The 27,484-nt window shown below is 49.1% G+C and overlaps 1 protein-coding gene across 1 annotated transcript; it reads left to right on the forward strand.

Annotated features, from left to right (window-relative positions):
- Nucleotides 1-510: 510 nt before the first annotated feature.
- Nucleotides 511-24,683, forward strand: LOC142586311 (uncharacterized). The gene is made up of 17 exons (XM_075697556.1): nt 511-568; nt 4,690-4,760; nt 6,724-6,893; nt 8,087-10,096; nt 11,009-11,263; nt 11,734-11,844; nt 12,651-12,743; nt 13,205-13,318; nt 14,389-14,569; nt 16,554-16,646; nt 17,678-17,748; nt 18,604-18,778; nt 19,367-19,543; nt 20,267-20,382; nt 21,571-21,710; nt 23,621-23,774; nt 24,499-24,683. The coding sequence occupies exons 1-17, from the start codon at nt 566-568 to the stop codon at nt 24,645-24,647; spliced, it is 4,083 nt and encodes a 1,360-aa protein (XP_075553671.1). The 5' UTR covers nt 511-565; the 3' UTR covers nt 24,648-24,683.
- Nucleotides 24,684-27,484: the final 2,801 nt, after the last annotated feature.

The raw sequence follows: 27,484 nt of genomic DNA on the forward strand, positions 1-27,484 counted from the left end.
GCGCAATTCAGCGAATGAAATGAAAAAAAAATTTAAAAAGTGGTATGTGTAGCAGCGATTAAAAATAGCGAGGTCGCGTCTACTCGAAAAAATATACAATGAACACAAACCACGCAACTCGAAGCCCTATCGAGTCAATCTGCTACACCAAGTCTTTCAAAAGACACCCCCAACTGATGCTGGCGCTCAGATTACCATGTAAATCAGCCTGCCGCACTCCCACCTTGCCAAGAGCCCAGTTCACTTGCGGGCCGCAATTAATCTGGCACGGACTCATTGCCTTTTAGCGCTTTTTTCGTTTACAAGAGCTATGTGCTGCTCTGTTGCTTGCCTTGCCCACCGGTGCATGTCACATATATCTTTTCGCGCATTTCCATTCACGACCACCTACTAACTTTCACCTGCCTACCCCCTCTCCCGCCTCTTCCGTTCTCCTTTCTCTTGGCTCCCCACAGCCGTCCGTCTCCTAGGCGCCGTCAGAGTGGTCGAGGGCGACGTGTGGGACCCCAACCTGCTCAATTCCACCTCGAAGGAATTCCGAGTTAAGTCGGCCAAGTATGCCAACATGGTGAGTCGGAAGAGGACACTCCAAGCCAGGCGTGGTGGTCAGGGGCGTTGCCAGAGATGGAGCGGGGGCGACACACCTGGCACGTGCCCCCCAGCCCTTTCCCTTCCACCGAAAAAAATAAAGAGCATGGCTACCCCACTGGTGGTGGCGGCCTAACCTCAGTGGCGCAACCAGATTTTTTTTTTTTTCGGGAAAGGCATGCGCTTCACAGGTGACGTGGTGTGTGGGGAGGGGGGGGGGAAGCGCATGTGTCTGGTCTGCCACCCTCTGGCTACGCCACTGCCGAACATAACGCACGATAGACACTGTCAGGCTGCACTGGGAAGAAAGGGAATTGCTTGAGAATGGGATGGTTCACTACTACAGGGCAAACTGGCTTAATACGAAACCTTTTAGGGAAAATCCTGTTGTCGCCCCCTTCCCCCCCTCCCCATAAGGAATATGGGGTTTTGCGTGCGGAAACGACGATCTCATCATGAGACACGCCGTAGTGGGGGACTCCGGAAATTTTGACCACCTGGTTCCTTACGTGCACCTAAATCTAAGTGCACGGACGTTTTCGCATTTTGCACGCATCGAAACGCGGCCGCCGTGGCCGGGCCTCGATCCCGCGACCTCGTGCTTAGCCGTAGCCACCATAGCCACTAAGGTCCGCGCACGGCCACCGTTAATGGACGAACAGCTCTCGAATCAAGCCCGCAGAGGAGCCTGCGTGCGCGCCAGCCTGTCGGAGACCCGGGCTCTGCAGCAAGAGCGAAAGATTGCAACATGCGAAGAAATGACTTCGGCAATTTCGCCTACTGCACCGTATATGCAACGAAGGCGTTTGTCCTTGGCGCGAGCAAGCTTGATGATGCCGCAGTTCAAGTCCTTGTCCGGGCACGAGCGTTACAAATCTAACCGATCAAAATTAACCGCCTGCTAGCGGCCACACCCTTAGTTGCTCGTGCACAGCTGATACGGAGCAGTGCTGCGCGGTGCATTTCAGTCAGTCTGAACAGGTATATGCAAAACAAGAGCACGACGCATCGGCGACGGCGAAAGCAGCGGCTCGTGACCACGTTTGCTTAACCAAACGCGTCGTACCGAAGTACGCAAGGTGGGGCTGTATTGCTTAAACGGAAAGCCGTTATCACACTGGAATCTCAAAGTTCCCTCGAGGTTACCTTTGAAAGGTCCAAAGGAAGCTTGGAATGTCCTTTACTTTATTCATACACGTATATAACGGTGCCGTGCAACATGCCCGCGAGGTGTGGCAAAGTGAGACGGGCAAAACGTGCCCCAGTGAGCATACCTACACCCCAGTCACGGAAATAGGCCCATGACCTGGGTTGTTTCGGTTTCTTAACGAGTTCAAGAAAACGAAAACAGGCGAGTTAACTGCCTTGAATTTTGTGAAAAACTTACTTTCAACTCAAGCAATATAAGTTTTGAAAGTTATGGCGTGAAAGCGCGGTTCTGAAGTCACATACATACACACACATAGAGAGAGAGAGAGAGAGAGAGAGAGAGAGAGAGAGAGAGAGAGAGAGAGAGGAAATGCAGAGATGTTAACTAATTTTGTCTAGTTTGCTACCCTACACGTGGGGTGGGAGAGGGGGTGAAAGATATATGTCATGCAACTTCACCGGACGAGGCACGAAGCTTCTACAGTCACAGCCTTATACTGTAAGACCCACCCTGGCGGCTTAGCGGCAATGGCGTTGCCCTGCTAAGCACGAGGTCGCGGGATCGAATCACGGCCGCGGTGTTCGCATTTAGATGGGCGCGAAATGAGCGTGTCGTGCATGGGTACACGTTAAAGATCGCCAGGTGGTCTAACTTAATCCAGAGTCCCCCGCTATGGTGTTCCTCATAATGAGATCGTGGTTCTGGCACGTAGAGCCCCAGAATCTAATACTCTCTTACTGTACGACGACCGCGTTGGACAACCGGGTACCGTTGGCTTCCAGCCCTACATTTCGCAACGTTTGTCTGCTTTCCCGAAGTAAATGGTCACCGCCTACTTTCTAATATGCCATGCCTTCGCGGTCGCTTATCCGGGATAATTGGAACGCACACAAAGCCGCGAACGCAGTCACGACAAGCCGCATCGCTCTGCGTTGCCTGAGGCGGGAAACGTTCTTCGCCCAATGTTTGTCTGTGGCGAGGCGAAGTGGCGGGGTTTTCTTTCTTAAAATACAGCAGAAGGTTAGACTGTACCACGCCCTAAAGGAACACCAAACCCTTAATTAAGTTTACGCTTCAATGCTTTCTCGGACGATTTAAGCAGCTTGTCGACTCGGAATGCTAAGTTAATGAGGGCGAGCTTTCCTACCTGTCTGCTCGAACGCTGTGTATCGAGTGCGTCGTGCAGTGGACTCGCGTAGCACGCGACCATTAGCACTGAGTTGTAATGACGCTGCTGGACGTGATTAATTGTTATCGAACTGTCAGGCGCACTCAAAGGGCACGCCACTCACACAGGAAAGCGGGCCTCCAACTGGCATTTTACGTAACGTATGCACCGGTGTGAGCCAATGCGCATTGACCGTGTTGCGACTGACGCCAACGCTGACGGCTATGACGCCGAACGAATCCAAGGGAACCGAGAGCCTCGAACCTAGCTCCATCACAGTAAGCCATAGCTGTACCGCTCTTGTATTACAGGTATTACATAACAGGTGATGTGCCTCCCTTTTACGCCCCCCCCCTCCTAAAGATATATAAATTCTGGGTTCTTAGTCCCAAAACCACGATATGATTTTGAGGCAGGCCGTAGCGAGGGAGCACGGATAAATCTGGCCACCTGGAGTTCTTTAACGTGCACCTAAATTAGCTTTGGACGGTAACTGATCCAGCGACCACGTGCTTAGCAGCGAAACGCCATGCATAGCCACTAAGCCACCGCAGCGGGTCCCCCTTCCTCAGAACGGTATACGGCTCCGTCAAAGTAACGGGAACGAATCTCGAAGCCCGTGCCTTTGCGTTACTCTGTGTGCAGTTCAGTCATACAAATTTACGGACGTGGGATTCGCGAGAAAGCTGAATCCCGGCGAAGCTTGGGCAGAATAGCCTCAAATTCAAAGTGTCGAGTCACCTTTGAAATAGTTTGAAAACACTGTCGCCTTTGAAGTTGTTCCCTTGCGCATCAATGCAGCGCTTCCAGAGTTCCTGCCGCTTTGGGAATACGAGGTCTCTTCTTCCGGGACGAGTCGAACACCCTTATGCGATTCGAGCTTGATTTAAGCAATCGTGTCTCAATGACGACCTTCGAGCTGGGTCTTTAAATTTGGGAGCACGAGTGAAATAAACGGTAGTCAAATCTGGCGAGCATGCAGGGTGGAAACCAAGTTGGTTCCGGCGAGAAACCCGCGTGTGCGGAGTGAGGTGTTACATATTTCAAAGGTGAGAGCCTTTGAATGCGCATAAATAAATTACTTTCTTCGAAACGGAGCCAGTCTCGATACTTTTTGAGACCATCTCGTGCGTTTTTTAGTTGTAAAGTTCGAACCACCGTTCTGCTCTCCCGTTCTGAGTTTGCCCAATCGTGAAACCGTCGCTCGCAGTAGCTACTCTTATTCCCAGTATTCGTTCCGAGGAACCAAATGCGCTGCCAAACGATGCCGGACTACTTGGCGCAATAACACATGTGCCGAAGCTCCGCGCCTGCAGCTTTCCCTTCACCGCCGCAGAAAGTTGTCCCCGAGTATAGTTTAAGGTTTGCCTTTTCAGCGGTACCTCTTTTTCCTCTTTTTATTCTTCATTGTCCTCAGAACCGATATATGGCAACAGCTGCTGGCCTCCTACCAGCAGCGAAAACTAATGAAGGACGTATACCCTAGCATGAGTTGCTGCGGCCTTACAAAAGGCTTGGCTTCGGAGAGAGCCGATAGCGATCACTAAAGGAACTAAAGCGCGAGCCAGCTTCGTGTATCGTTTCGTGTTTCGCGGGCGTCTAGGAGAACGGTCTATCGGAGTGGCTCAAGGCTCCCCGAATCGTAACCCGCTCGACGAAGTACCTTCAGTAATGACAACCCAGTCGAACATAGCCTTCGTCTAATGGCTGCTACCGATATAAAAAAAAAAAAAAACGTACGAGTGGTTATTTATTTCTTACTTTTTTCTCGTGTTGTTTGCAGCTCGAAGCAGCATGCAGGAAGTCACCGCGGCTCAACAGTTCTTTGAGCAAAGTCACTATCTACGCTTTCCGGTAAGCATGTTTTCTCTTTTTGTTGCCACTTTCTTTATTGCGATAGCAATTATATGGACACTCGCATTTTTGCCGTCGCCGTCGTCGTGATGTTCCGTATAAAGTTCAAGGGCGCGAGCACCGTCGCCGCTCGCCGTATGCTGTATGTGCTAGTGAAAGCGTGCGAGGGTGAGCCGACGATCGAGGCTGAACCTCGCGCGCGCAAGGGAGGAAAGCGGGGAGGAAGCGCGCCGTCCTCCGTCGCGCGCGTGGCAACGGGGTTAGGGGAGGTAGCGGAGGCCGTTGTAGTTCGGCAGCAGCTGCGTATGGCGCGACCGTGCGCGGTCTCGCGGGCTGTATCTTGAAAGCGATCTGCTTTGGGGGGCAGAGTCTAGGTAGGCCGACGGCTCGCAGCTTTTACGTGCGCTGTGTTCCCGCCGCTCAATTTGCGTTGAAGCGATATACAGCACGAAGGTCACTTCGCTCGCTGCTGCTGCCGCACTTCCTCACGCCAGCGTTTTGACGGCGAGTGTCCGCGGTCATCGAGTGCGTTGTGCGCATGTTTGCGTGTGCGCGCTGACACCGTGCTTGTCAATTTAGTTAGTATAAGCAAGTGTTTACAAGATTATACGGCCAATAAATCTACTACGCTTACTTCGTGCGGCTGTCTACTAATTTGCTATCGCAATCGATGCTTCGCCTTTCTGGCGCAACTGCGACTTCTTTATTGTAATCTGCAGCGTATCTTTATGATTTTGTTCTTTTGTTGTCTATTTGGTTCTCTGCTCGGCTGTGTCTGTACTTAGTTCCTGATGTATTCTTCTATTCTTTATTTCGTCTAATTTTTCCTAGTGTGAAAAAATTATTTTAACAAAGCCCAATTTAACGAAAGTTAACTTAACGAAGTGCTTGCGATTTTCGACGGATATTCGTAAGCATAACGCGTTAAGAGACTCGAAGTAACGAAGTAAATGTCAGTGTCACGCCCGATTTAACAAACTTTCTGGGGAAACATAGGTAAGGAAACACGTCACGGGCAAACTTTCGCGCGCAAAATGTCTCGAAATTTATTCACGTACTGCTATAGTAAATATATTACCATGCCTGTTTCAAGCAGGCCGTTTTCCTTTTATGAAAGCGCCCGCACGTCGCAGTGTATCAGCATCGGAAACTCAGCGTCGGCTCTACCAGGTGGCGCCAGCTTCACTGCCGTAGCCGAGTTGAAAAGCAGATTGTCTTGTCAGTACTGGCTTATTCTGCACTTCTCAAGTCCGACAAAGTCCGAAATTACGTATTCATTTCGCTCTTGAATAAATATTATGGTATTCGAAAGAGTGTTGTAATTACTGTCGATTAGACGAACTTCTCGAGTTAACGAAATAATTATCGCGTCACATCATTTTCATTAAATCCTGCTTTCACTTTCTGTTGCTGGACATATATATATATATATATATATATATATATGTCCAACTGTATGATCACGTCCGTTAAGTCTCGCATGCTCGTGGCCATCGTTATATGTGCCATCATCGACAAATGAAACGCCAACGGGAAAATATAATTTGGGAGACATTAACAACAAATCTCGAAGGTAAGATCTCACACTTCTAGTTATCCAGTCGTGAAATATGACGTAAACGCCCAAAACTAAGCGTTTAAGCCAAAATGATGCCACCATCACGCGAAACGACCAAAAGCGATAAAGAAAGAACGTGCTCTAGTCATCCCGAACTTGTTACAGGGTTTCATTTGTCCACGATGGTCCTTTCTTTTGATTTACACCATCTACAATTCGTGCTATATAACTTAAATGATTATCCGTCGCATGTTGCCTCGCAATGGACTCCACGAACATGCTTGCACACAGTTCTTGGTCCACGAAAACAACCAAGGGTGTATCCCGATTAATAAACTGAGCTGAATGTAATCGAATCTTCAGACTACGCGCGATGACGTATAGGTTGATTCTGCCACGATCCAGACGAGGGAGCCTCGTCGTGCTGTTCGAGCTCGAGGTCGACAAGCGCCACACGCCCGCCGTCGCCGACCTGGAGAGCGAGTTCCGGGAGACGCTACGGCGTGAAGCCGAGAAGGGACCCCGAGGCGCATTCGGTCAGCTCAAGATCGACTGGAACGCCATACAGATGACGGGTGAGCACCGAGACACGCACCACCGCCGTTCGACCGCCTTTGCTGCGGAGCGTTCAGAAATACGCCACAAACGCACACATACAGGCCCGCACACGCTTTCTTAGAAGGCCAGCAGCGCTCGTACTGTCGTCTTTCTTGTCCGTGTCAATCCAGCGCTGTGACTTCAATTGGTTCTTAGAAAGGCTTAGGTCGAGTGTCAAATAAGTTTTTCTTTTCCTTTGTCACAGGTACATGCTGATTGACTGAAGTTAAGGTACTACAAGAAAGAAATTCAGGGTGGAAGGATTAATGCGAGGCAGGGAGAGGGCTACGTGACTCCTGTTCATATTCGTAGGCCTGCAGAGGCACTCCTGCCAGACGTGTTCGAAAAGAGGGCAAGTTTTTTCTTTTTTCACGTTAAGCTAGCCCACACCTAGAAAATGAAAAGCAGCGATATTTAGGTGGAGGCACTTGAGCCAATAGGGCTGCGGGTACGAGCAACAGCCGAGTAAGTGCTCCGATTAATTGATTGCGTATGCTGGAAGCAGTGCGGACTTCAATTATCTTCTCGATTGGATACGCGTTCCCAAGAACGAAGTACTCGCACGGTCCAGTCTAAATTTGTCCGAAGCAATCCGATGCATGACGCGAGTAGCACGTGACCAATGATATCACGAGCAAGTGCGAATGTCTCCTATTTTGCTCTCATCATTGCCCTCAGCTCTCAGAGGTCAGAAGACTCTTCCGCTTCCTATACGTCGTCGATTGGGGCACTGGAGATCCAAAAGGCGCCCCAAAGCGCACTTTGTCAACACCCACTTTACCACATTGTGTGGCACTTCATTTATTTTCCCCAAACAATCGCATATGCTCACGGCCTATAACGTTCCGCATCTGCAGCAGGGAACCACTGGTGTAGTAGTAGTTGTTATTGTTGTTGTTGTCTCAACACTCTCTGATTTGGACTGCACCATCCGTCTTCGTTATTTTTTTTCTACGTGACAGAGCACTGCTACTAACTATCGAATGATTATTGTAATTATCTCAATTTGAAATTGTCTGCGGGTGTTGAGCTTGCAGAGTAATACAAAACGACCGCTCGCACTTGAGCTAATTGAGTGACTGAACTGAATGAACTGACCATTGAGCAGGCTGTTACTATGCCGCACTTCTGCATTCGAACCTCCTCCTGTCCGTTTTCTCTTTCTTTCCAGAAATGTCCGAAAACAGTTTGCTCCGTCCGGGTAGCTCCGTCGACGAAGAGGGCACAACGGGCAGCAGCGCAACGGTGGACTACTACGACCGGGGCGGCGATCAGGAGCAGCAGGATTCAGACCAGTGGATCAACCAGCACAGTCAGGATCCGAGCGATTATTTCGCGCAACACGACAACGAGAGTTCGCCAGGGGCCCCCACCAGCGTCGCGGACTCGTGGCAGCCCTTCTTTCCAGAACAGACAGAAGGCGGCGAGCGGCCGGAAGGCGAGGTCGGCGAAGTCACGTGGGAGACCGCTCCCGAGCTGTCCGAAGACGACGATTCTCACTACGACGTCGCGCGCGATCGTCCAGAATCCAGCTCGAGTCAGCAGCCTCAGGGAGGTCACGCCGTCGCTGCCGTTAACGAGCACGGAAGCTCAGTCGAGACGACCGGGCCGCAAGTAGTCACGGAGCCCGTAGGCACGACGGAGGAAAGGTACCCGCACGTCTCCGACGCATCGCCGCCAACGGGGACACCGCGCCCCGTTGCAACTAGTCAGGATATGCTTACACATAAGCACGGCTCGGAACTGACCGAACTTACCGTGGGAGCTGGAGTCGTAGTCAAGGCCAACGGAAACCCGGCGCATGCGTCCACAAGAAACGCGACTAAGGCAACACCCGTTAGGCCTCTCCTTGTCAGCTCCAAAGACGGGCAGGACTCTTCGTCTCCTTTGGTTTCTGCTGATGGTCCCAACGTCGCAAGCTCCACTACCTCACCACCCGAGCGAAAACCGGTGGTGCACACGCAAGTGAGCGGGACTGCTGTTTCTCTCGCAAACGGTGCATCAAGCGCCGATGGTCCTCCTGTTTGGCCACCGTACAAACCACTATCCTCCTCGGAAATCAGAGTGGGCGGAACGCCGTCAAGTAAACCGCCTGAAGGGAGTTCCGAAAAGCCGACGCAGGGTATCGGGCAAGCCTGGCAGATACACCTAGACGATCCCAGTACCCACGCAGGACCCGGCATGGCGTTGAATTACGGACCGAGACCCTCCCAGACTGCGACGAACGTGGGCTCCACGCACGAGTCTTCGGCAACGAAGATGCGTGACAAGACACTGGCTTCCGGTATCTCGTTGTCCGCGGGGACCGGTCTCTCAGTTCACCAACAGCCGTCCGTGCAGAAGAACAATCACAGGAAAGAAGTCACAACACCCAAGCCTACCACGTCGACCACAGAGTTCCAGATAGGCGTGGGTCTCTTCGTACGGCCACCCGTCGTCAGCGGCAGCGACAAAAGCCAAAGAACTCGCGTGCAGCAGACCACAAAGAAACCGGAGCCACAGTTCATCGACCTTACTGCGGGCCTAGATGGTCTCCCAACGAAAGACAAGGGGCATAGCCCAGCCAACCCAGTACCACCGGAGAGACCTGCGCCAGGACCGGCTTCGGAACCTTCCTGGCGTCCAGGGACAGCGCCACCTCCTAGCATAGTTTCAGCACCGGCTCCCGAGATCGCGTCCAAGCCGGTACGAAAGCCCGCGTCAGAATACTCAGAATTTGAAGCTGTTCCTCCTCCCAGTGGACCTGTTGTTGTCCATCAAGACAGAAACAATGAAAGCGCGTTCATTCCGATAGTCCATCAGGGCACAAATAGAACTACATTCGTTCCTGTAGCCCACCAAAACACAAATAATGAAACTTCTTTCGTTGCGGTAGTTCATCCAGTCAGAGGCAACGAAACTAAATTCATTCCGGCCGTCCACCAAGACGGAAGCAATGAAACTGTCTTCAGTCTTGTCGGAGGGACGCGCGAGGGACATGAACTCAAGAACCCCGAGATGAACATCACCTCCATCTCCATTTATCAGACGGTGAGCACCAGCAGCGGAGACCACTCCGAGGTGCACTCGGTCATCTACTCGGGCGGACAGAACTCCGGTGGCATCGCCAAATTCATATCCGGCGACTTGCCTTCCAAGCCCGGCTCGTACGACTCCAAGTACACGCCCAATGACGAGAAAGGTGAGTGACCTTTTGTCAGCCCTCCACTCTGAGTAGCAAATGTGAAGGGGGAAACGGAAACTGACCACAAGGTAGGGGCATACTTAAGTCCACCGCCTGTACACCGTTGGACGCTTCATACCGTCGGGCCAAGAGATGATACATGTGATAACAAATGCGTGAATCAAACTTCGCTAAAGCATGTTCTCACTTTTGTTTGTGGAGTTAATGATGATGTCAATAATTACATACAGAAAGCTCAGTACAACTATTACAGGGCAAGCCTAAAACTGACGCAACATGCGGCCTAAACTCACTGTGAATGAAGTGAGTTTTGGTCGGACGTCTAACTCATGCACATTCAACGTTTCAGAGATGTGGAGTTATTGAACGAGGCTTCAGCTCACTCCACAAAGCTTCAGGGCGTCGAGCGGCAACACGTGACTCACTAACACTGGCTGACATGGCCGACTGGACTCTATATATGCTCGTTATTTCTTTAGCTTGCTTCTCGCCCGACTGTTGAGAGCAGCGTATAGCAGAGAACGGAGATGAAGGATGACATAAAGCGCATACTGCACACACAAACTCTGCACAATGTACGTTTTAGTGTAATGTACACGGTGTACGCTGTGTGTAACGTAAAAGCACGCTATCGCAACAAGGTAATGTGACAGGAAGTGCTCTGTTGCACACGAACCTCAGAGGACGCCACTGTTGGGTCCTCGGGCTAACGCGTCACCCCAGGCTCCAGGCTCCATACGAAGCGAAGGGGGTCCAAGAGAGAGAGAGAGAGAGAGAGAGAGAGAGAGAGAGAGAGAGAGAGAAATCGCGTTTAGTCCTTGGCTCTCTCTCGCTTAGTGTGTGACGAAAAAACAATAACAGTATTATGGAATCGCCAGTAACGTTCTGTGCGGCTTTCGGACGTCCCAGGTACCGACTTCTACGACAAAGGCAGCAAGAACGGCGATAAGTTTGGCTACCGGCCTCCGTCGACCACGGCCAGTCCCGCGCTGAAGGTGGTCACGCGCGTGTCATACAGCGTGGTCACCAACGCACCCCTCACCAAGGAGTCCGTGCACGAAAACGACATCACCAAGCACGGAGAAGGCAACGGGCTCAGTGGCGACTCCGCAGCGGACCACACGTCCACCACACCTCTCGTCGTGCCGACGACGTCGAAGCGCGGTAAGCGAAGCTTGCACGCTTCTCTGTACGCGTGTCTCATTTCCGTTGCGTTTATAAGGCCACGATGCAATGACTGGTTTTCATCGGATGACCCTTTGATGCTTTGCTAAATATTCCACTTAGGGTTGTATCGTGCCCGTCGGGTAGTTGGTGGGAAAAGTTGCCCGCCCGAAGATATGCGGGCTAGTGGAGGTGAAAGAGAGGTTCATGGTGTCAGTACGGTTCTGTCGATTTGAGAAGTACACAGCTGTGGCGGGACATATATCCAGGTTATTATTGGTGCTCGAGGAATATGGATTCGAACAAAACAAGAGAGCCTGCATTTTACGTACGAAACCTATTTTCCGGTTCTTTCTTTTTTTCTTCTTTGTCACAAGTAAGACAAGAGTAAGGCATGCATGTAAAAAGCGCGCTCAAAATGACGTCGTCAACGCTTCGTGCTATGTAAGGATGCACGTCTCTTCTCGCAGACTGCGACTACCTGAAAGAGATCAAGTGCAAGAGTGGAGAGTGCGTGCCCCACTCGGCGCTGTGCGATCGCCGCCTCGACTGTCGGGACGGCTCGGACGAGCGCAACTGCTGTGAGTACACACGCATTGTTCCTACTGTTCTTATTTTCCGTTAAATTGTCGATATTTACTCATTTCTGATGCCAAGGCAGGAATGGCCCCTTCTTAATCGAAGCATCAAGTGAAAGACGTGAAACAGATGCTGAAGTTTGCGGAAACTCTCTCTCTCTCTCTCTCTCTCTCTCTCTCTCTCTCTCTCTCTCTCTCTCTCTCTCTCTCTCTCTCTCTCTCTCATTCTTGGACCTACGTGGCAGCGAGCAACCCAGGCTGAAGTGTGCTGCGGAAAAACTCTTCCCCGTGCCAGTTGATTCACTCTATGAATAATCAACTGCAGCCCAGAGTGGCAATAAAATGAAGTAAAACGCAATAATAATCGGCACGGATTATTGTGTTCGGTCGCTATAATGTAATAATGGACAGATGTAGACTGAGTCATAATGGCGCGCTAACAGTTCAGTTGCTCAACGGAGCTTTAAAGAAAGAGCGTCTTTCATGCGGTTCACAATGTTTCCGACGCGGTAGAAGGTTTCTTTAGCCTTACTGATGAATGGGAAAACCTCATCTTAAGGTCTGGAGAACCTTGTACTTACCGAATTGTTGTAATGTTTACTGATACTGAGAGTAATCTTTCTGAGTTGATTTTCATTTGTTCGGCGGGAAAGGCTGGCGTTTTTCAAGTTTTCGGGTGAGCATGCGTGAGTGACGCAGCAAATCAGTGTTCTTAAGAACCTTTTGAGCATCTGCGAATATACTTATGTTGGACACTTAATTTGGTCTCATTTTCTGCCTCTCCTTTCTTTTTTCTTCTTTCCTTTCAGCTTGCAAGGATTACCTCAAGCACGAACAGTTGCAGCACAAAGTTTGCGACGGAATTCTCGACTGTTGGGACTTGGCGGACGAAATTCATTGTCGTAAGCAACCTTGACAACACATACGGCTCGCCGTGGGGCACATGTGTACCCTATACACCTTTTACGACGCTGTCCATTACATACGGTGTTAGTCTTCTTTTCGTAGGTGTCACAGTACAGCCCCTTGATCGGGCTTCCTAGCGCATCGTATTCACGTTAGCAGGGACAGTGTACGCTGTTATGGTACATTTCATTTAGTGCTACGCATGGACGTGAGCATCGAAGTAAGCGAATCCATGCAATGTCTATCTGCTGCATCGAACTGGCTGTAGGGAGTGTGAGACAATGATGTGTCGATGCATGCAAATCGCCGCAACGGTTGTACGAAACTTGATGCACATGCATGAAAACGTTGCAAATTCACTGGGCTGCCGTCAGATGTCTCTGCTCTCGACACCGTAATTTATGGCCTCGTCTTATTATTCCTTATTCTCTCTCTCTCTCTCTTTTCGTTTTTACAGCCTGGTGCAGTCCCGAGATGTTCGTGTGCCCCGGAGCCAAGCAGTGCATACCTCAGCACAAAGTGTGCGACGGCCATCACGACTGCCCCTACGGACTGGACGAAGTTCAGTGCGGTGAGAGAATGAAAAAAAAAAAAGACTTTTTCATCGAAATAATTTATTTCTTATGCTTGCACCGCGTCCAGTGTTGCACTTACCGTATTCACTAGTGTAAGGGCAGTACTTATTTTTTCACAGTTCTGAAGAAGCGCGGCCCTTACACGGGACTGAACCATGTGGTTCGGTCCCGCGGTCTAAGGGCTGCTACTAGATGGCTTTAGTTACTATATGCCGCTCCTAGATGGCTATCGCCATCTTGTAGTGGCATATAGTGTATATATAGCATATAGTGCCACTACTAGATGGCTAGTAGAAAGGGTGATATATATAAGGGTGCTATATATATATATAGTGCTACTACTAGATGGCTCTCGCCATCTAGTAGTAGCACGCGGAAGTACGCAGCGCGCGAAAAATTCGCCGATGCGCGCGCGGCATCGGGGCACCGAACGCGAGTGCTTTTCCGCTGGAAGTTTATTTTTAAAATTTTTGGGCTGCCAAGATGGTGGGTGCGGCCCTTACACGAGTTTATACCGTAAATACGCTTGTTCGATATGCGGTCTAATTCGATTGCGTTCGCGTTCGGTACGTCAAAGTTCACAGGCAGTTTTGGCATAGTTCGTAGACGTGTTTCAATTCACTGAATACCGGAACAATGGAGATTGGCGCGCATAAGCTGGTGGCACCGACCGGTTCCACTTACGACAACAGGAACGCACGAGCTGTAATCTCAACGACCACATTTTCGGACAAGCTAAAGCTCTCGTTGAATTCCAATTCAAGGTAAAGACCGCCAAATGGAAGCACACTATGCAGTAACCAACTGAATGGGGCAGGTAAAAAAGTGCCTTAGACAGGCTGGTCGACGTTTCGATAGATGGACCTATCCTTTTCAGAGACGGCTTTGTCGTTTTTGACGTGTAGTGTAGTGACCTGACGCTATCGGAACTTTGTTGGACGTACGGCGAAATGTGGTGTATGTCCGAAACTCGACGTATTGACGTTCGGTCGTACAGCGCTGTCTCACTATTTATACGTGCGTTAGGCTGCCGAACCTCACACACACCGTCGACGCTGACACGCAGTGGGTCTGGTGGACGAAGAGGAAGAGGCCACGTCCATGTCCTCGGGCCAGGGCTACCTGCAGCTGAAGCGCAACGGCGTCTGGGGAAAGCTGTGCGTCGACCGGTTCCCGCGGTACCTGAGCAACGGAACCTGGTCCCTCGGGGAGATCGGACACGCGGCCTGCAACACCCTTTCTTACAGGTCGGGCGTGGTCACGTGACGTAACAGAGCACACGTCGGCTGACCTGCGCGGTGTGGCAGAGTGGCCGCAGGACGGCATGCAGCCGCCTTAGACTTATAACGCTCAGTCATTGCCCGGTCATACAGCAGATATGACGCAGCACTTCGTACATACCCTGAGGCACAAGGGTACCTGGATGCCAGTTACAGAAATAGTCAAATTTTTCGTAATGAAACATGTAAAATGGGTTAGTTTAGTTCGGGATACCGAATTGTGATATGTCAAGCCTTGCAAGTACTTTCGGGTCAACACATCGTAAAGGCTTTAAAACAATTTATGGGGTTTTACGTGCGAAAAACACGATCTGATTATGAGGCACGCCGTAGTGGGGGGCTCCGGAATAATTTGGACCACCTGGGGTTCTTTAACGTGCACCTAAGTCTAAGTACACGGCACACTGTAAAGGTTAAGCTTGGAAGTTATCATTAAGGATTGTTATCTAGAATATTTGAATAACTTTCAACTTTTATCTAGCCGCTCTTATAGCACAACAGATTTCGTAGAAATAGATGCAATTGTTGATTGATTGATAGATTTTTTGTTTTGTTTTTTGGTTGTTTATTTGTTTATTGACAAAACAACGCTCAAGAGCGGTTTGTCTTGGTGCCAAGGCAAAAGGCGGCGCTAAAAGCCACCTGACTAGGCCTTTGACACCAGACAGCACGCGCAGCACACAACATGAGCGCAACATGCTTCAAAGCACACTGCAAAATATCAAACACATATAAATAAAAATGCATGTACAGAGTATCAAACACGATAAAGCAAGATAAGGAAGAATGACAATTTGTCGTCAACACATTCATCATCAACAAGACATAGAACTATTAAGGCCAATGGAATACAATTGGATTTGAAGAGAATAAAACAAATGTACAGCAAAATTACAACTGTTGGAGGAAATACATTTTAGTTAGTTTTCTGAAGGCAAGCAAGGAGGGAGCACTCTCCATTGTATCTAAGAACGATGGATAACAATTCAGTAGGTTCGGAATTTGCCATTTTAATGCCGTGTCAAAGCAACAACTCAGCTGTGAAGTAACGCTGCACTCTTGGAGTGCGGATGTACTTCTGCTAAATGGGGTTATTTAACATGCGCCCAAATCTGAGTACTCTTATTTGGTCCCGCTTAATTATCGTCAGTACGACAGCTACATTTTCGCTTGCAAACATGTTCGTTTGTGCATACTAGAGTTACTGTATATGCTACCAAAATACCTTTGGTAGCATATAGAGTAACTCTATTGCAAACCATAGATGCATTTACCATTCACGCTCCTGTGAAGCTGCGTGTGTGGGGCCCTGTGGCTTCGATCGTCAACCTCACATCGCTTTCAACAGCTTGAACGCTGGCCTCCAACATCGTCTGATATTCCATGACGTGAACAATTATTATTATTATTATTATTATTATTATTATTATTAGTAGTAGTAGTAGTAGTAGTAGTAGTAGGAGTAGTAGTAGTAGTAGTAGTAGTAGTAGTAGTAGTAGTAGTAGTAGTAGTAGAAGTGGTGGTGTTTCAAGATTGTTCCTTTCAGTAATTGTTTTTTTTTTACTTATATTCCCCTGCCGTTTTGTTATGTATGCGCGCGCCAGTAATAAGACTTCATGGCTTTTTTTTCTGGGCACGGAAAATAAATGATTAATTGATCGATTATCATTAATATTATTTACGATACACAGACCGCCAGCCGTCTAGCAAGACTTACTTATGCTTCCTATCTCGAATTCTCCGTTATTTTATTGACATTTAGAACGCAAACTGTAGAGGGAGCGAAAATTTACACACACGTAAAAAATGATAGGATAAGATAAAACAAGATAAAAGCACTAGCCCAGCAACGAATAGCGACAATTTCTGTTTCAATTTGTGACGTACAACAACGCAGTAAAACTGCCGCACGATTCTCGCGGTTCAAGCCCGCTTTTTCCTTGTTTTACAGGAAAGTTCTCGCCATACGGAGATCGAAGGACAAGAAGCACGACGACGGCAGCCGCTACTTTGAGATGAGGCACGAAGACGACGAGAAGTCGAAGTACGTCACGGTTTTTTGCCAACCTTAGCGGAGCGTTTTCATTTGGGAGACAGATTCTGTCGGGACCAGAACAAAAAAAAAAAGAGGATGTCTTTAGATTTCACTCTTCTAAAACAGTAATTCGGATGTTGTAGGGAGAACAACTCCCTTGTCAGGTACCGACAAACGCTTACATTACGTCCTCCATGTTTCTTTCTTTTTTTTTTAAGCGTGTTCTGATGAGAGAAGCATGGCAACGGTTTACTCTCAAACTTCATAAGCGAAGGTCCTCTTTTGGGAGGTCTTCGGTGGTCGGCTCCGGACCACTGTCAGTTGCGCTTCGTCATGGCCTAAGTAAACAGAGTTCCGCCTAAATCACTGTCACAGAGTCGTTTATACATGATTTGCAGAGCAATCAATGTGTTAACGTCAGTCTGCCAAAAGCGCTATTCTTTATAACTGCGAAGAGACGCAGAAGTGAACGGCGCGGCAAATTTCATGCACCTCTCTTTTCTTTTTTCGTTGTTATTAGGATGCACTGTATAGTTTCGTGCATTAGGATCTATACGAGAGATTATTGTTGCTGTTCGCAAAATACGTAAAGCTAATCTTCATATATATATTTTTTTTAAATCTCAAATTGGTCTTTTTTATTTGCTTCTAATTTTTTCTGAAGACTAAATATAGCGAATTTAGTATCGTGGCAGCGAGATGCCTAACTGGTGTGCCGAGGCTTGAGTCAACTCTCAAAAGACAAATAAAATACCGCAGTAAAACACCAGGATAAATTTCTCATTCATACCAGGAATCTAAGTATTATTACTTTTTCCCAAGCATTTCTTTCTTTCTTTCTTTCTTTCTTTCTTTCTTTCTTTCTTTCTTTCTTTCTTCCTTTCTTTCTTTCTTTCTTTCTTTCTTTATTTCTTTCTTTTTTTCTTTCTTTCTTTATTTCTTTATTTCTTCCGCTTGCTGTGTGTTACCACGAATCGACATGTACGACGGTAAAGTGCGAGGATGCTTAATTCTAATTATTGCAATGCTTGTCGTTATAGCATCGCTCTCATGTACAAGGAGACTGACTGCCCGAGAAAAGAGGTGCTACACATCAAGTGCTCAACTCTTGGTAAGAGAATTTGCCGAGATATCCAAACCGCGTTAGGCAACATGTCAATGTAATCGGAAAGCTAATGGGCTAGCTGGGGAATTGATGCTGATAGCTGCTGATCCACTGCGACGGGTTGCTGTTAGCAGTGGATCAGCGGCTATCGATCCTGAAAGAATCGTTTCTTTCAATGGGTGTTCTTAAAAAAAGGATCAAGCACCGTAGGTCGACCAAGCACCATAGGTCTTAAAATTGTAGCTTTCACCATGCTTTTTAATCTTTTTTGACTGGCGCAACATTAGGAACGATAGAGCATCCCGAGAGACATCGACGAAGGGAATACTCAAGACACATAGATGCGCTAACAACTCCACTCTGAAGTTTCCCTCGCGCAGAGTAGCAGGCCAGATACTCCCCTTTCCGGCCGACCTCTCTGCTTTTTCCAGTCAGTAAACTTCTTTCTTCCACTATGAAGTATAAAGGTTGCAAACAGGGATAAGGTGCCTCAGGAAGGCCAGCCTTTCTAATGCGCCTTATCCCTGTTTATTTTGTATTTCCACTATGAAGCGTTAGTTAGTCAGCGCCTGTATCTGTCTTGCATCTTCCCTTTCTCCATGTCTTCCAGTTTGTTAGTCTATAGTACTGAAGCGCCAAACAGACGACACAAGAAGAGACACGGACGAGCGCTTCCGTGTCTCTTCTTGTGTCGTCTGTTTGGCGCCTTAGTATTTCAGTAACATGCACCAACTAGCCCAACAAGGAGTTCGGCTAGTCCATAGTCTCACGAAAGCAGTTCATTCCTTGTCTCTCGAAAACAATGTGAGCGTTTCATTTCACGCTGACTCGAGGGGGGGTACTTGTGGTTCGCGTTCGCAGAGTGCGGCATCCGGCCGCTGGGCACGTCGCTGCGACAGCGCATCGTGGGCGGCCATAGCTCGGCTCCGGGATCCTGGCCCTGGCAGGTGGCGCTCTACAAGGAGGGCGAGTTCCAGTGCGGGGCTGCACTCGTCAGCGACCGCTGGCTCGTCACTGCTGGACACTGCTTCTACAAGTCAGTCTGCGCGCGGTGTTTGTCTGTCCGGTTGCCTATAGCCTCTCGTAGGGCTGTCAGCATTATATTCTCTTTGCCATTAGTGTCCTTACGAGGTTGTCTGTACTGCTGAAATAAAGACTATGCCCACGGAAGGAACGGAAACAGTCTAAGGCGATGAAGAATAAAGTGCAGTGATGGAATTACGAAATTCGTCAGTATACCACGGCTTCGGTTGAAGTAGTATATGTATAGTTTGAGTTTTCCGGGGGGAAAAATTGCGATGATGTTGATGATAACGAGCACAAATGAGCAGAAACTCGTACATAGAATGTATTAGAACCCACGCGGCAAAAGTTTCAGTGAACTACTGTTGCGCTTATAAGGTGGGTGTTAAAACCACGCAGACTCTTTGTTGCGAGCCTTTAACAGAATGTCTGCAGAAATTGAAGAAACTATCATTACAAGGACTAAACAGCATCCCACCTAGCGTGTTACTTGAGGAAAGCGACCTTTTGTGGCGTAACACAAAGCGACATTCTAGTCATTCAAGCATGCGAACTTTTTTTCCCTTTATTCTTTCCCAACTTTCCTTTTTCCTCGCGACAGCACGCTGACGTCACATTGGGTGGCACGGATGGGCATGCTTCGTCGCGGCACCGAGATGCCTTCCCCATTCGAGGTGGTGGCCAGCATCTCGCACGTGGTCATCCACCCGGAGTACGTGGACAAGGGCTTCGCCAACGACATCGCGCTGCTCAAGCTGGACAAGCCCGTAGACTTCAGGTAGCTTTCTTTTTCTGTTTCCCATCTCTTGCGCCGGCGATCGATTGCTGATCCACGCGCCACGTCAACGATGGTGACAGAAGAGAAAGAAAAAAAAAAAAAGAACGGTGTGGCGGTGGGCCCCGTGTCTGCCCTGTTGCTTTTCGAGCAACTGAACTATGAAAAGAACACAGTGAGTGGCTATAGTTTATTCGTGACTACGGCAGGGGGCCGCTGCGCGAATGCAAAAGAAAAGGAACAACACACAAGAAGCAACATGGAAACAGTGTAAGCGCAGACTACCCTCTCAAGTCACCGCTTACACTATTTTTAGGTGTGTTCATGTGTAGTGCCTTTTCCTTTGCATTCGCGCAGTAATTCCCCACTGTTGTCACCTGAACTATCCCACCGCCAAATATAAGAACAGATAATATTAAGTAAAGGAGGCGTAATTCAGTGGGGAAGCGGAAATTACGAAATAAAGATGCAGAATATGCTGTTTAAATGATATCTTGAGATATCGTCAATGTCACGACAACGACTTTACGTCGTTTTAGCACCAGCTACTGTGATAATGAGAAGACGCGTACTCGACTGACATATGCTACGAACGGAGGTGCTGCTCATCTCGTGGTTCTTGGATGCTGACTGCGATCACAGTGGGCTTCCTCTCGGGTCGCCTGGCGCAATCATACAGAAAAAACTTGGAAACTGAATCGGCGAACGAACTTTGTTTCTTTCCAGTGATTACATTCGACCCATCTGCTTGCCGAGCGACGGTGAGACGGAGAGGCCGAGACACACGTCGTTCTGCGTGGCCGTCGGATGGGGAAAGCTGCTCGAAGTGGGACGCCTGTTTCGTAAGCATTCTTCTTAACCTTCGTGCTTCCAGAAAGCGTTTCAAATTAGAGCTTATCCTCTTTTTTTTTTCTTTTTGCTCTTGTTTTTAACCCGATAGCGTTAAGAAGCCCGTGTCACAGAAAATCCGGCGTCGGCGCCCAGCGTCGGGCGTCGCCTCGGCAAAAATAACTTCGGACCAAATTCCGAACCACGCTACCCAAACACTTCTCTACTACCAAAGTTGCCCATACCTTGTCTTTCATTCTTTACAAAGTTATTCTTGGGAATTTGGAGAACGGCAGCCCACAAACAAATGTAATGGATAAAAACACCAACAGCGCATGTCCTTTATGTTGGATCTTCTCAGAGTGAAATATTAAAAGAGCGAAACAATAACAGGAGATCGACCCACGCAAGAGGCCGCGTTTCTACCAAAAAGCCCGCCTTCGTGCATAGCGTTCGCAGCCAGCGTTCCCCGGTAAACGTGACGGTTACATCAGCTGCAGTTACCAGGAAGCATGAAAAGAAGTAAGCGGTCTTTGAACGCTACCGCGTTCCACTCTTAAAAGCGAAACTTAAGCGTCCTCCAAATTTTTAGCGCTACGGTGTAGCAAGTGAGGAGGTAAGTAAGACGAATATTACAATACCTAGTGTGTGTTTTATCCATGCCTGTGTTTCTGTCTCCGTTTTATTTCTGCGCTATTTTCGCACAGCGATTTCTGACTTCGCGTTGACCGTCACACTGAAGACGAATGCGTGAATTCCTAAATAAGGAGATCTTTTTTGGGTGACAAAACACCCCCGTTGTACTCAGTCTAGTATGTTGAAACAAAACTGAGGTTCACGGGAAGATAGGAGATTTGAAGTAATCCACTCGGGTTTAACAAGCGATTCCTCAGGCTGTAGCCAACTTTTCGACAAGCGAACTTTTCGTTGGCTACAACCTGAGAAACCGCTCGTTCGACCACTGTTGAATACATCAGTATAAGACGTGCTCACTCATATTCAACTAACCCTTGAATAAATGCGCCTCACAACACCTCGATAAAATTGAACAGCGACGCGAACAGGATGACGCACGACGCGCCATACGAGCGTGTCGCTCGCGGTGTCAAATTCGCCGTCGCACTTGCCATGAATAGCCAAACACTGTGTCGGGTGCTGGTTTCTGCCAAAATGGCGACGACTCCGTACCTGCGCACGTGCAGCGGACACGCTGCAGGAGGTGCCGTTGCCGGTGCTGACGACCGAGGAGTGCCGCCGGAGGACGCTCTTCCTGCCGCTGTACAACATCACGGAGAACATGTTCTGCGCCGGATACGAGAGGGGAGGCAGGGACGCCTGTCTGGTGAGTGCGCGAAGACACAGACTGCACGGAACTACAATGATAAAAATCTCACTTGACCGCAGTAGCCGAGTTAAACTATGCTTTCGAGCACAAACGTAGGTTGATTGATTGATTGATTGATTGATTGATTGATTGATTGATTGATTGATTGATTGATTGATTGATTGATTGATTGATTGATTGATTGATTGCGACTGCCCGACATCTGCCCAGGACTTGCACGCCCTTCACTATATTCGGTGCAATTCCTTCGCTATACGGGACTTTTTTCAAAGGTTCCGTTATACCCGAGCTTAATACTTCTGTACTTTCCAAAATACCCGACACATGTTCGTGTATGTTGGTTTGGCTTTACTGACGCCGGCGACTGGCTGCCCGTTCCGTTGTCTGGTCAAGCCGCCGCATCGGGGTAACGATGCAGGCTGCCTTGCTGGCTGTCCTCTGGCTAACATTTGATGCCAGAGTATTTTCACGTAGTTCCGTAGCACTTTACGGGAGCGAGTGACTATATCTACGCTACTTACGAAGCCAAGTTCAGGATAATGTAACGATTCTCTGATCGTCATTGTCCTTTTCGCATTTCTTCAGCATTTGAAGCGGCGCTACGTCCGTTTTAGCGGTAGACGAAGAAAAATAAAAAAAGGACTAGTGAGTGAGTGAATAAACTTCATTTCGGAGACCGAGCTGTTGATGCCCGAAGGTGGAGTAAAATATAAAAATAGAATCTAGAGAAAAGCTGTCTTCTCCGCAATACGAGTACTTGTAGGGTGAAGCCCGCTTTAGCGGCTATTTTCTTCTTGCGTTATGTGAAACTTAACGTGTGTATGCTTAGGGAAGCGAGTACATTACCATAACAACGGCAAGCATTGTCCATAGATAACAACGAAAAACCAATCCTCTCGTCTCGAACCGGAGCCTTTTCGATTCCCCGAAGCTGGGCGGCTCTACCGAATGCGCCAGTAGCGCAGCGGCTACGTCACGTGCTCAGAGGATGCGCACCACACGCTGTACGCTGCTGTCGAGAGCAGGATCCAGTCGTCGAAGTACAGCCACGTGATCGGGCAGGCCTTCGCGGCTTCGTGTGCTGGATGACTCTCAAGCTGTAGGCTTACGTCCTGTTCTGCCCCGCTGCGCGCGTCGTTTTGCCTCTCGCTGCTCTTTGGAATGGCGACGCAGTGACTGACGTGCCTATAGTATAGATAGTGGATTTCTTAAACTCCGCTGCGGTGCTTTAGTTGAGCACTCGCCGGCAAGTGTCACAAGGATCGATGACCCGCCTGTAGCCAACGTCGTCGTCGTCGTTCTCCTCCTCCTCCTCCTCCTCCTCCTCCTCCTCCTCCTCCTCCTCCTCCTCCTCCTCCTCCTCCTCCTCCTCCTCCTCATCATCATCATCATCATCATCATCATCATCATCATCATCATCCTGCGTGTTGGTATCTGTAATAATCAAGGCGTGCTTTTCTACACAGTGCCATACTGCCATGCGGTGTCGCTTCCCCTTTTCCGAGGGTTCGTTTTCACTGGATTATCGCTGTTTTCAAGTTGCCGCTCGGCGCAAAATGCAAAATTTATTGGACGCAGTCGCGAAAGGAGGCGTGTATATGACAGGATTCGACGACCATCGACTGTGCTCGCCACTTATCGTTGCAACATCAGGGTTGCTTGTTTCGTTACGGCCACGGGTTCGCCCAATAATGATTTAGATTTTAAAGTGAGAGCACTAGCAGTGTTTGATGTTTCAGTCCCTACAACGCGCTAAATATGAAATAATGCGCGCGCAAGTTAATTCTGTAAATACAATATAGTTGAGTCAAGTATGTTTGCTGTAGTTGAACGGCTTTTGCTGTGCGGTTCCGTTGGAACATCCTCTTCGCTAACGGGAGTTGTGTTCCTGAACCGTCATCTTTCAGGGGGACTCTGGAGGACCGCTCATGTGCCAGAAGGTGGACGGCCGGTGGTCGCTGGTCGGGGTGACCAGCAATGGCGACGGTTGCGGACGTCCGGGCAGGCCCGGCGTCTACACCAAAGTGATGCGCTACTTGCCCTGGATTCACAACACCATGGGTGCGTACTACGCCACAAGGCGCGACCTCTTCGTTGCGAGCACAAAGGCGCGACCAAGACTCGTAGCCAGAATGCGAAATCGAAAGATACCCAGTATAAAGCAATGTCAGTGGTCAATGATAGCTAGGGTGGGTCGAATCGTGTCAGTGGCTCAGCTTTGAAATGTGAGATGACCATACGTGGTGGCATGTTAAGTAAGTCCTGCCGCTGGGCGTCCTGGAAAGTTTACAACTGGGAAAGACGAAAATCTCGTTGTATAGTATATACCAAAATTTTCGACGCCATAGTGGATGTTACCAAAGCTACTGATGGACCGTGCAGTGTAGTGGTGCACCTCTGACATATACTTCTGGCTCTAAACACTGCGAAGGGTCGTAGGACAAGTGCCCATGTCACACTCCAGACAACGCCACCGACTATTTGTACGCGGCGCGTACTGGCAGCCATGCTGTTAACTTCGCGCCACCAGATGTAACCTAACCTCGGAATGCAAGCATACCCCGGAACTCAATGCGCACTGTTGGGCTAGTTATTTCTTGATTATTCGTACCGCACTAACCGGAACACAACCACAGTGAAGCATAACAGGACAAGCGTGATCCCGTTGTCCTCGCTGCGGTGTTGCCCTTGGTTATCGCGATACACGCTGTAACGTACCACGCAGTGTGAGCGAATCACGGAAATCTATAACCCAATCATTGCGCTGGCCAATTGACATTCGCAGAGAGCAATCCGTCGCCCAAGCCACCGAGCGTGTGCAAGGGGGTGCGCTGCCGTCTCGGACGTTGCATCACCCAGGAACATCTGTGCGACGGCACCAAGGACTGCTTCGACGGTCGCGATGAGGAGGACTGCCCCATCGGCAGCGGCTGAAGTCGTCGATCGCCATCGAGTAGCAACGTGTGTTCGACCGTCGTGGTTCCGTTGCAAGGGCTCTTGCTTTTTTTTTGGCCAAACTTGCACTGTGATAGATACACCCCCTCCCCCTCTTCTTTCTTTTCTTTTTTTTTTATTCCAAAACTCCCGTGTTGTGTGCCGTCGTGTACAGTCCTCGTTCCAGTCTTCGTCGTCCGTGGGCATTGTGTGTCTTCGGTGTCCCGTCCCCGCGTCGTGGTATTACTACACTAGTACGGGCGTCCACACTTCTGTCCAGAAAACGCTTGGACTGCGCGCTAAAGAGCAAGTAAATCGATATATTTGCGCTGCTGCTCGGTTTGCGAGCCATTAGAGAGCTTTTGCGTACGGCTACCGCACTACCGAAACCGTTCCTGCAACCTGCGAGTTTCGAACGTGTCACATGACTAAGCTACGACAGCTGCACGTGCGGCGCGACTTAGCTATGCGGATATGTGACAGGTTGCGGAGAGAGCGAAGGTGGAGCGGTAACGGTACGCTAAAGCTCGCTAATGCTTCTTCAGCAGCACCAATTACCACATAGTAATTGTAAAACATAGGTGGCCACATAGTATTCACTCCCGTACCTCGAACCTCCTGTGCTACTTGCTCTGCAGCGCAGAGCTCCGGCGTTTTCTACAAAACATTCGTGGATGTCTTTACGCACTTGTGTGTCAGGAAAACATCGTGCTACTCGGTGCCAACTGCTGCAGGAACGCTCACGAAAAGAAAAAAGGAAAGTGCGCGACCTCAGCCCGCATACCCCACCTGAAGGCTTTCTGCGTGTGTGTTGTGGGAGATTTCTCCAAAGGGACCGATGATATCGAGGGTACGAGGGGGCCACCGTACGTTTTCCCAAGTGCGAGTCATCACCACCTCTCATCCTGTGCGGCAAAGCTAATTCAATGGCAGCATGATCTCCGCTCTAACGTATATACGTACACGTGTGATGCCGCGTAACTCTACTCTGCACTATACTAACTCTACTGCGTTGTTTGGCGAAGCCAAGCGTAGTAACGCGTTTTAGGCTGCTCGAGTACGCTCGAAAGCTAAGAGTTGTGCGCGGCGGGAATGGTGCGCGATTAACCAATCTCGTAACAGCTTGTTTTAACAGCTTTAACAGCTGTCGTAACGGCTTGGAAACACATCGTGCGCGGTCCGGTTCAAACGGTGTTTTGAACGCCCCATCATCTGAAAGCCGCTAACTTGAAATCGTGTCGTGTTATATGCACGACGCCAGTACGTCCCGCTTCCTTAATCCATCGTGACATATTGTGTGCCCAGGCGATAGCATAGCCACCCGCACATCTTCACAGGTCGCCACATGCTCCTTGCTATACATAGCGTCCTGCCGAAAGGCGTCACCGCTAACTCCAAATGTGCATCGTTTACAACGCTAGCTGAACGCATCATTCACGTAACACTTGTGTCGAACACGGCAAACTCATCTTCGAGAGCAGCTAAACAAGGTAGGGAAGCGCAGAGCTCAATGAAAAAAAAAAAAAAAAACATCACGTTGCATTCCATATCGCTTTCCCTCTAGTCAGCCCGGGGCAACCCACTCAAACTTAATCACTAGGCTCACGTAATTTATGTGTTCACCTTTCAATTAAATGGTCCGCGTAAAGGTATGAATGTGTTTTGTATGTTTCTGGTGTCGCCGTGATGTGTTTGAATAAAGCAAAAATGTGGTGACTGCCAACTGCGACTTGGTTTTTTGTGCCGAAGCTCACAGAAAAAGCGATAACCAGGGCCATTATTCACAAAGCAGCTCATACAGTAGAGCTGTTCATAAGAAGGTTCCTGAAAAACAGACGCTGGCCAACCGCTATAGCGAACATGTTATTAGCATATATAGGCGGCCTGCCAACGGCAGCTCTTACGAATGAAGGGCTATGTGAATTAGGCGTTACGGCCAGTTATTCACAGATAGTTCGTGCGATACAGTGGTTTGTCAAAAAGGGTTTGTATAAATAATAGGCTTGATATTGATGAAGGAGCGCACTTGAAATCGACACGTTCACGCACGCAAGAAAAAGGAAATACACGTGCACAGGAGCTAGACTTCAACTACAGTAGTTACAGTGTAGGAGTAGTTGCACTCCAGCGCCTTTGCAGTTCCTTCTTCATGCGTGCGTGAACGCGTCTATTTCAAGTACTCTGCTTCATCTGTACCATGGCTCACCAACAAGCACATATATATTAAGTAAAGAATAAGACCCGCCGCGCCGAACAGGGCAACGCCTCTCGCACGATAGCGAACACTCCTCGCCCAGAACGGGACAGGCTCACCAGAAATAACGACTTAACCAGTGCATATCTAAACGCCAGAAAAATGTACCCACCGCAGAGTCCCAAACTGAACAGGGGGCAGGCCGTCGCCTGGAGACAACTCCAGACGAACACCTTCCCTAATCCATTCCGTCTGAAACGTATCTTCCCAGATAAGCATCAGGGCGACACGTGCAAATTGTGCCAGGAAGGACCAGCAACACTCAAACACATGCTGTGGGAGTGCAATGTTGTTATAGGAAGGATGGCCGTTGCTCCGGAGACCCTGTCGTCGAGGTGGGCCGCCGCTCTGCGCAGCTCAGGCCTGGGAATCCCGACGTGGGCAGTCCAGCAAGCCCGTGAGGCGGCGTTGAGGCAGGGCCTTGACGTTCCCCCGTGGGAGACCTGAGCCCGGGTCGCGTGAAACCTTGCCGGACGTACAAGAAAGTTGTATCCATCCATACATGCCAATCTTTACAGCGAACATATGCTATTAGCCTAGGCGGCCTGCCAATGACATTTCTTAAGTATGAAACGCTCTGAAT

Source organism: Dermacentor variabilis, chromosome 6, assembly GCF_050947875.1.
Source record: "Dermacentor variabilis isolate Ectoservices chromosome 6, ASM5094787v1, whole genome shotgun sequence".
Taxonomy (NCBI): domain Eukaryota; kingdom Metazoa; phylum Arthropoda; class Arachnida; order Ixodida; family Ixodidae; genus Dermacentor; species Dermacentor variabilis.